The 10,383-nt window shown below is 45.6% G+C and overlaps 1 protein-coding gene across 1 annotated transcript; it reads right to left on the reverse strand.

The window, feature by feature from the left end:
- Positions 1-6,613: 6,613 nt before the first annotated feature.
- Positions 6,614-7,798, reverse strand: LOC127804575 (uncharacterized). Its single transcript, XM_052341449.1, has 2 exons — positions 7,658-7,798; positions 6,614-7,429 (listed from the first exon to the last, which is right to left on the reverse strand). The coding sequence occupies exons 1-2, from the start codon at positions 7,796-7,798 to the stop codon at positions 6,614-6,616; spliced, it is 957 nt and encodes a 318-aa protein (XP_052197409.1).
- Between the last annotated feature and the right edge of the window lie 2,585 nt (positions 7,799-10,383).

Below are 10,383 nucleotides of genomic sequence, written 5' to 3' on the forward strand. Positions count from 1 at the left end.
GTTGCGTTGGGTTTGGGGGTTGATATGTGAGGAGGTTAAGAAAGCTGTGGAAGCAGTCGCCCTCGAGGCGAAGGAGCGGGATCATGAGGCTGGCCGCGCGATTGGTGTTCTTCAGCTGGACTTGGAAGTTGCCGAGGCGAAGTTGAAGAAACGGGAGGTGGACGTGGCATTGGCCAAATCTAAGGTGACAGTAATGGGGGCAAAAGCGAGGGTTGAGGTGGCCGCTGCCCAATCTAAGGTAGTGAAGGCGAAGACGGAAGCAAGGGGGTTAAGAAAGGATGGGTACGAAGCAGCTATGTCCGACATACGAGCTGCTTTCCCAGAGCTGGGTCTCTCAGGTGTTATGTCTCCCGAGGGGAGTTGGGTCGAGCCGTAGTTTTGTACGATAGTGTAGGTTTTTGTCTTGTGCAAGCTTTGTAACTTGTTGAACATTTCTTGGTTAATAACAAATTGTGTTTCTCTTCTTCTTTGGATGATTTGTTCTTGTCTTTCTTTTGTGTGTGCCTTGCTCTGTCCTTGCGACTTTGATGTCCTGGTTAACTTATCATGATCGCGGTCTTGGTTCGTGGGATGGGGCTGGGTTGCCACTCCCTCAGGGGGCTTGGCGCCCAAACTTTAGGGCTTTCGATTTTGGCGGCCTTGTTTGATTGCTCGAGCCCTATGGGCTTCGAGAATCGAGGCGCCCGTTTGAGAGTGTAAGGCGTCGTCTGAAGACACGAAAAGGGGTCCGCCATCCCAGGTAGGGTAGGTTCATCAGAATGCTCATTGTAGGGCACGTGGCGGGGTTTTGTGGGGTGCTAATTGCCTATTTGGTGTCTCTTATGACGACTACTTGTATGCACTGCCCAGTGTGTGCACGTCCTTTACCTTCATTCACAAACTCGTCCTCTGTCTTGGGATTTTTGTTTCGACGTTCGATTGCTCTGTCTAGTTAGTTAGTCGACTTCGTGGATGGCTATTTCTACTTCAAACTCCGCTCATTAGTACGACTGGGTGCTCAAAGAGGTTGGCTGGATCCCGTCGAAGTTCTCTACAGACTCATCTTTGGCTGCGGTGAGAGGGAAGGTCGTCCCCCGGAGAGGAGAGGGGGAAAATGATGGGGGAAGGGGAAAGAAGTTCGTCTGCCTTTCCTATGGCCTGGACGAACGTGTCTGTCATTCAACCACAGAGTCTGGGTTCTTATATATGTACGAGGTGCACTTCACGAGGTTGTAGTTACGGTTTTCTCTAACGGAGTTCTAGAGTTTGGTATTGGAGGCGATGAACGTTGCCCCAACACAACTGCATTCGAACAGCTAGGGTTTCATCCACGGGTTTGAGGTACTGGCCGAGTTCCTTGGTCGCACACCTAATAAGGCGATATTTTTCCATTGCTATCACTGGAAGAGGGCCTCTTGGGGTGGTTGGATTTCTCTGACGAGTCGTACGGGGAAATCGGTGTTAAAGGCCTTTACCACATCCTTCAAGCATTTTAAGGATGGTTTATTTAAGGTGGGCTCGAGCGAGGAAGAGCTCAGCTTTTTCCTGGATGAGGAAGGAAAGGAGAAATACCCCCTATTCTGGAAATCAAAGCCAAATCCTCTTTTGGAGGTGGAGTATGGGAGTCTTGGCCCAGAGGATCGAGCCTTAGCAGATGCCTTTATGCTTTCTCCCCAACTAGAATTAGCGAAGCTCGTGGAACTGGGGGAGGATCCTCGGGCGTTAGCCGAGTGTATGGGTATGTTGTTACTATGTATTCGGGTTTTGGTTTGTTTCTATGGCAACCCTTATCAGAATCTTATGTTTTAGGAGAAAAGACGCTAGGTTTAACGCGGGAAGAAGTGGAAAGGCGCATGGCGAAAAAGGGCACTGGGACATCGTCTGGAGTGCTTGTTACTGCTGTGAAGCTAAGAAGTCTCGTCCGTGCCCGACCGAATGTCGCAGCTGCCACTGGCACTCCCTCTTCGCCGGGGGTCGAGGGGGATCCCTTCCAACGGAAGAAGTGCCGGGTGGCCGTCGAATTAGGGGTCTTCTAGTCAAGCTCTTAACGTACTAGACCAAGCTGCTGAGGTGCACGGTACTTCGGATCCGGGACCGACCAATAATGCCGCGGGGCCCTAGGGTTCAAATCCATTAGTTGATACCGCAACGTCATCGGGCTCAAATCGGGTGAATAGTGACTTGGTGCCTCCTCAATTGGTGCGTGCTTCGCGGCCGAGCTTATGGGGATGCGATGACGCCGAGCAGGATCCTTGGAGTCTTTGGAGCCATGCCTTTCGACTGGGGAAGTTTGTTCAGGACCAACTCCTTGTGGAAGCCGATCGGATGAGGCTTGCCTCTCTTAGGGAGGAAAGGTTGTACTGATGGGTGGAGATGTTGCAACTGCGAGTGGCCAATGCTACTCATTTGTTATTCATGGAGTTGAAGATAAGAAAGGCCAAGGCTAAGGGTGACACCGACTGCCTTTACTGGAGGGTTGCTTCGACTGGTGAGGAGGTGGGGAGGGTAACGTCTTGATATCTATGAGTATGCGGTCAGAGAGACGAGGCTCGACGGGAGTTGGTCGAGCGGGACGAAAGGGTCAAGGAATTGGAGGCGGAGTTAGACGCTTCCTGTCAAGAAGCTGCTCGCTTAGAGGCTTGTGCAAGGAGGGAGGCTTTTCTGCAGTACCCAGGTGGTTTTTGACGCGACGCTGGCGCAAGCCGCACTACTTTTCCCAAGGGTGGATTTTACTGGGTGTGACCCCCCTAAGGAGGTAGAGGGTGGCCAACTTGTGGATCTGGGTTCGTCGAACCCAGCCATTGAAGATGAAATTTTGGAGCAGACTCAGGAGACGACTGGGGTTGGACGGGTAGAAGAAGGTATTGAGCAGCAGAGCGAGAGTCTCGATTCACCTCGGCCAGATCATCCTCAAAGCGAGGCTCCCAATTCATCTCAACTGGATTAACTTGCCACTAGTCCTTAAGGCGAGTCTCCCTTTTTCTTTTTTTTTTTAGGCATTGGACTGACTGTCGTAGCAATTCTAGTATTATTTAAATAAAAGAGATACGGTCGTACGAGGCGCCACTTGCCTTTTGCCTCTTCAACCTTGCTTTTCCCTATTTCCGCTATGGGTCTGGGATCGAGGTGTTGAGAGGGATTGGTGTCGAGATAGGCAGATTGTGGCAATCCGGGTGTCGCGTTGCGAGAACATATTTGACGCAAGATCGGGGCCCTTGACCTAAAAAGGCGAGATAACTACGTAGTGATGTAGAACGCGTCACTTTCCAGGGGGGCGCTTCCTTAGGAGGTGCTCCGGTTTCCTACGATGGGGTATTAACTTCCTGGGTTCGTGGCTCTATTTTGATGGCGGTTCGCCTACCAATGAATGCAGAGCATTAATGAGCGGCATTATCGTAGGTGCTCATTACTATGTTTATAAAAAGGTGTTATTTCCTTTGTTTCCTACATATCCTCTGCTCAATGGTTTACCTCCTCCCTTTAGTTAGGTATCTTGGGCTCAGATGGTTGATGATGTCAAGTCGGGTTAAGACTCTGCTGGCATACGGCGTTATTTCTGGCGACGACGTTGTCGATTCAAGTGATGTCTCGATGGCTATAGCTAGCCATGATTTGTGGCTCGTGGTGTTTGTGGTATATGGGTTGGTAACCCGTGGTGGTCGTAGTGCGAGGGCGGGCTTATTCCTTAGCCTTGAGGAGTTCGTCTTCCGCTGCCTCTGCTTTCCTGCCGTCCTTGGTGTTGTAGCATTTACCAGACCTCCCCTTAAGGCTGCGCCTTCCTTCTCTTGCGTGGATCTGCATCGCTAAGATGTGACTTGCGAGAGAAGGGGGGAAGGGGCCCAATTGATGTTTGGTCATGGGCGGTTGTGATGTTATCGTCGGTTTTCTGGAGATCCTCGTTGGGGAGCTGCTAAGGGCTCTACGGAGGGCGATATTTGACAGCAGAGTCGACCTTGCTGTGCTAAAGCTTGGTTGGCTAGCTCGGTCTAGTTGTGCTAAAGCTTGGTTAGCTGTATCGATCTTGTTGTGCTAAAGCTTGGTTAATTGTGTCGGTCTTGTTGTGCTAAAGCTTAGTTAAGGTAAGACTTTGAACGAGTTCGGTTGTATTTGCGTAGGCTACAGAAAGTGTAATAAAGTTTTGTATTGTGGACATATCTTGTAATGAAATAGAGTAATAAAATGAGAGTTTCCCGAATGTGGGTACCATATACTTTTCCTTCGCTTTGTTTGCTAGAAAGATTGGTTGATTAAGCGATCGCGAGTATCGAGCGATTTTAGAGTTGGCGTGTCTGCTTATTCCATGATGGGCTTTCAGTGAGACCGGCGAAGCTTGCGATCTACGTTATCTAATTAGGCTTCTTGTTTGTTCGGTTGTATCAAACAAGCTTGCGAGGTACGTTATCGAGCGAAGGAAAAGTATGGGTAGGGACCACAAGACTATGGGTAGTTCGTTCAGCCAGGCTCCTTTTGCGCTGTCGAGTCATTTCTTCAGTCCTGCCAGTATAACCTTGTTAGCAGCCTCGGCCTGGCTATTGGTCTGAGGGTGCTCGACCGAGGTAAAGACCTGGCAGGTACAGAGTTCTTGGCAGAAGTCTTGGAGTCTACCGTTGGTGAGTTGAGTGCCGTTGTATGAGCTTAGCACTCTAGGGAGGCCATATCGACAAACAATATTCTTCCAGATGAATCTACGAATCCTTTCAGCGGTGATTGTGGCCAGAGGTTCGGACTCGATCCATTTTGTGAAGTAGTCAATTGCTACTACCATAAATTTAAGTTGTCCTACTGTTGTTGGAAAGGGTCCGAAGATGTCTATCCCCTATTTGTAAAACAACCAAAGACTGTTGAGATTGTGGAGCTCTTCCAGGGGGAGTGATGCGCGTTCGCGAATTTTTGACACTTGTCACAATGTTTCACATAGGCCAGACAATCATTCCGCATTGTTGGCCAATAGTACCCGGCTTTGAGTATTTTTGCTGCTTGGGATCGTCCGCCGATATGGATTCCACATACTCCCTCATGTATCTCAGTCATGATGCTGATGGACTGGTCGAAGTTGACACATTTGAGGATTGGCAAGGAGTAACCTATTCGGTATAGCTGGTTCTCGAGCAGGGTGAAGTAGCAAGTTGTTCTTTTGACTTTCTTGGCTTTCTCGATATCTGGGGGAAGTGTCCCATGCCGCAAGTATTGGATGATAGGGGTTCCCCAAAATTCGGGCGTTGTTCCTACCGTTTGTACGTCGGGAAAGTCGACGGTGGGTACATCCAGGGCCTCTTGTATGACTGATTAGTTGTTTCTAGGTTTTTTGGTGCTGGCAAGCTTTGAGAGTAAATCTGCTCATGTGTTTTGTTCACTAGGGATATATTCAATTTTGAAATAGTTGAAAGATTCAGATAGGGTTCTAACCTTATAGAGGTATCGGCCAAGCTGTGGCTCTTTTGTCTAAAATTCACCCTTGACTTGGTTGGCTACCAGCTGGGAATCGCTTTTAGTGATTAAGCGAGATGCTTCGATTTCTTTTGCTAGGCTTAAACCGGCTATAAGAGCTTTATATTCCGCTTGGTTGTTAGTTTCCTTGAAGTTGAAACGAAGTGACTGTTCGAGAATGAGACCATTGGGTCCTTCTAGGATGATCCCGGCCCCGTTTCCTTTTATGTTAGAGGCTCCATCGACAAACAGTACCCAAGGATTGGGTTCTAGTTTACAACCAGGAGGGGAGAGTTTGGCACAGAAATCGAAGAGTACCTGGGATTTAATGTGCTTTCGCGGCTGGTACTGTATGCCAAATTTAGAAAGCTCGACTGACCATGAGATCATTCTCCCCGAAAGCTTCGGCTTTTAGAGTATTTTTCGGATCAGTTGATTAGTCTAGACCGTGATGTGGTGGCTCTGGAAATATGGCTTGAGTTTTCGAGCTGCCATCACCAGCACTAGCCCTAGCTTTTTGATCTTTTGGTATCGTAGTTCAACTCCTTGAAAAGTTTTGTTGATAAAGTATACTGGCCGTTGTGTTTTGTCCTCTTCCCTGACTGGCACCACGCTGAGAGCATTAGCAGTGACGAAGAGGTAGAGTGAGAGTTCCTCCCCAGGCTCTGGTCTTGAAAGAATGGGGGGATTTCCAGGAAAGCTTCCAGTTCCTAAAAAGCAGCTTCGCACTCTCCATCAACTGGAATTAAGCTGACTTTTTTAAACATTGGAAACGGGACAAAGCCGTTATTCGGCCTGTCAACTGCTGGACCTCCTTCAAGCTGGCAAGGCTACACATTGCGAGAATGGCTTTGCACTTGTCTGGGTTGGCTTCAATTCCTCCATTAGTTACCATAAATCCCAGAAACTTACCGGCTTCTACCCCAAAGGTGCATTTGTTAGGGTTGAGCTTCATGCTGTGCTATCGAAGTTGCGCGAAGATTTCAGCTAGGTCTAAGCAGTGGTCTTGTTCTTTTGAAGTTTTTGCCACCATGTCGTCTACATAGACTTCAATGTTGCTGCCAATCTGCTTGGTGAATACCTTGTTCATCAGTCGCTAGTACATTACACCAACATTTTTTTGCTCAAAAGGCATGACCTGATAACAGAAGTTGACACTCTCCATGATGAAAGCTGTTTTTTCCTTGTCTTCAGGGTGCATCCGGATCTAATTGTAACCAGAATAGGCGTCCATGAAACTTAAGTACCTATACCTGGAGGTCGCATCTACAAGGCGATCGATGTTAGGCAATGGGTATGACTCCTTCGGGTACTCTTTATTTAGGTTGGTGAAGTCGACGCACATTCTCCATTTTCCCGGGGACTTTTTCACCATGACCACGTTGGCGAGCCATGTTGTGTATGGGACCTCCCTAATGCATCCGACTTTCAAGAGTTTGGCCGTTTCTTCAGCAACCGCGCGTTGTCTTTCTTCTCCCAATCTTTTTTTTCTCTGAGCGACCAGTCTGGCTTCTGGATCCAGTGCCAGTTTGTGGCATATCACAAGTGGATCTATCCCTGGCATGTTAGCGAGAGTCCAGGCAAAGAGATTGGCGTTCTGTAGGAGTAGGCTAATGAGCCTCTCATTTAGTTCATTTAGCAACGTAGAACCTATACGAACGACTTGTTTCGGGCGAGGAACTAGGCTCACCGGGTGGAGCTCCTCTTTGGGTTGGGGTCGTCTGTCTGAAAACTCGATCCGCGAGTCTAGCTCGACCATATGCACATGGTGCCGCGGATGCTGGCTGTCGACGTCAGTTGTCTGGCTGCTGCCTGGGGCATCAGTCTTCCCTCCGTCCTTGGCAGGCTTGGGACTCCGAGTTTCGAGGCTATCGTGGTAACATTGCCGGGCTTCCTTTTGGTCAGAGCGGATGACCCCGACCCTGGTGTTAGATACCGGGAACTTCAAGGATAGCTGGGAGGTGGATACTACTGCTCCCAAAGCATTGAGAAATGGTCGTCCTAAGAGCACGTTGTACGGCGCCTGGCAATCCACCACTAAGTACCATATAGTGATGGTCTTGACCAACGGGGTTGCCTGAAATGAGGTTGGTAGATCTATATAACCCCTAACCTCTACTTATCCTCCTGAGAAGTCGATCAAGCTTTCATTAAAGGGTCTCAACTTTCGTTCGAGAATGCGCATTCTTCTCAAGGTGGATAGGTATAACAGGTCGGCTGAACTACCCTGATCCACCAAAACCTTCTTTACCAAAAAATTGGCGACGACGACCGAAACAACCACAAGGTCGTCAGGGTGTGGATTCATTCCTTTGAGATCTTCATTCGTAAAGCAGATCACGGGGTGTTGGGCCATTCTTCTTGCTTTCTTCTTGGTGTCATCTATCATCATGACTGCGTGAGGGTATTGACCTCGTGCCAAGCTCAACACTCCATTAATAAAACCTCCAGCGATGGTGTTGACGTCCCTAATTGTCCGACTGACCGGGGATGGGCCAATGCAAGAAAGGGTACAGGTGTTTAGGCGGTGGTGGTCGTCATTTGACCTCGGGGTATAGGTATCTCCAGCTCTTGCCAAGGCGTGGCCGCTGGGGGAGTGGTTTGAAAGGCTTTTTGTGAGCTTATGGGATAGGTAAGTTTTACCGAGCCCCACGGTGGGCGCCAGATGTTCCTTCTTGACCAAAAAAAGGGACGATCGAAGGCTAGGCACGGGCTCCGACGACGGATTCATCCGAGGGGTGGCTGACACTTGCAAGCACTCTGACGTTCGAGTGAGTAAAAGAGTAAAATGATGCAATGTATCAGTAGGACAGAGGTGAGAACATACCTTGGCTCTGAAGAGAGCTGACTGATATAAGAGAAGCAGATGTCCTCTTGCATGCATGAGACGTGCGCTTGCAGGTGATAAGACTAGCTATCCAACGTCGATGAAGGTTCCCAGGTGGTAGCATGGTGGCGACGGGACCCTTATTAATGTGGATGGGATCCGCCATTAATGAGGATAAGATCTGAGACGGCTCCGTGGATATCCAATGAGTTTGCAATGATGCCATGATAGGCTGGCGCTGGGCCAAATCTGGGTCTAGAAGGGAGATCAGATTGGGCCGAGGTCGAGCCTAAGGAGGGGCCCAGATTGGGCCTGAAGAGGGCCAAAATTGGGCCTGAACGATCCATTACTATTGAAATTAAGTTAAAAAATATCAAGCACTATATATAATTGTAAGCACCCCCGCTTGGATAACCCAACCAACTAGACTACCCGAACGGGAGCGCCTACGGAATGAGAAAGAATGAAACATAAGACAGAAACTACCTGGTTGCACTCTTACCCTGCAATTAAAACACAAACAAAACACAATAAAAATTTTATATTTTTTTCTTTATTTTGGTGAGAGGTTTATATTCATCAGTGTACGAGTGCAGTTGTAGTCTAAATTTAAATTTATATTTTCTGAATGAATTCAGGTCGTCCACTGAGATATTTATTTATGGTAAAAGAAAAAGAATATCACACACACGCACACGCATTTAGATGAATTGGTAACAAGATTTTTTTTTATGTTTTTTTGGATAACAAATATTAGGAAATAAAGAAAGGCAGAAGTTGAAATAAACGCTTAATGTGAGGATATGAAATTGGATAGCACTTGACTTAAGACAATTTCAGCACCAACTCGTTGATTCCCAAATTTTAGCAGACAAGGTTAGTAACATTAATTTAATTTCAGATACAAATGTTTGTTATTAAATTCAATTAAAGATAATGATAGTTATAATTTAAGCAATCTCCATACATGATATGCGGGATTCTAATTTAAGCAACTACCATAAATTCAATTGCAATTAATACACAAAACAACTAAATTAATCATCCAGGTTTAGGTATGATAGCGTTTCCAGTTCTAGTAACTCCCATGCATGGCATGAAAGCTCGAAATTAGACTTACGCTCCAATCCAAACTTAGTAATTTCTTAATAATTAATATATACTCATACTGAAATTTAAATTAATATCACTCATTTAAAGCGCAGCTTTCTTTGGGAATCATTGGCATTGGACACTATCCTTGCTTTAACCCAAGATTGAATTTAGCTACTTATCTCCATTTAAAAGTTAATTGACAGAAATTTAAATGACGTAATTTAAATAACATAATTTAAATAACAGTAATTAAAATAGCAGAAACTCACCAGCCATTTAGGCGGTAAATAATTTAAATGACAGGAATTAAAATTGTTAAAATTTAAAGGCAGAAATTAACCGACCATTTAGGCGGTGGATAATAAAGTAACAATAAATGACATAAGAATTTAAGAAAAGAAATAAAGAAAGTAAGATCACAAGAGAAAACAATAAAGAAAAAAAGAAAGAACAAAAACAATTCTCAAAAAGAATATCTAAGAAAACAATTAAGTTTTGATTCAAAAATAATAATCACCCTTACAAATGCAATCAAGTGAGCTATTTATAACCCTCAAGATGCAATACAAATCACACAATTTCAATTATTCAATTAGACATAATTATATCTAATGGGCACTCACACTTAAAATTAAATAGATTTTAGTTATAATACACACCTAAAGTTAAATGGATTTTAGCTAAAATACACACCTAATAAAGCACTTATAAAGTTAAATGGATTTTAGTTATAATACACACCTAAAGTTAAATGAATTTTAGCTAAAACACACACCTAATAAAGCACTTATAAAATAAATATTTAAAAATAAAAAAATAAATTTCTACAATTGGGTTTTTGGTCTTCATTAGGATTAAAAAAAAAATGATTGGGCCTTCTCCAAATGATGTCTTCCATGAGCTTTCTCAAGTTAGGCCTTAAACATGTGTTGGGCCTTGGGCCTTCAATTTAATGGGTTGGGTTTGAATTTTTCATGGATTGGGTTTGAATTATTCATTCTTCAATCCAATTTGAGTTTCCAAACCCACATTCTTCATGCCTACAAGCAAGCAAT

The sequence above is a fragment of the Diospyros lotus genome, chromosome 6, assembly GCF_014633365.1.
Source record: "Diospyros lotus cultivar Yz01 chromosome 6, ASM1463336v1, whole genome shotgun sequence".
Lineage (NCBI taxonomy): Eukaryota > Viridiplantae > Streptophyta > Magnoliopsida > Ericales > Ebenaceae > Diospyros > Diospyros lotus.

Bases quoted from the DNA above. Each gene is read 5' to 3' on its own strand.
- LOC127804575 (XM_052341449.1), bottom strand. From the start codon at position 7,798: ATGATGATAGATGACACCAAGAAGAAAGCAAGAAGAATGGCCCAACAC. The intron at 7,430-7,657 runs GTAAAGAAGGTT...GTGGATTGCCAG, and splicing joins TCGTCGTCGCCAATTTTTTG to GCGCCGTACAACGTGCTCTT.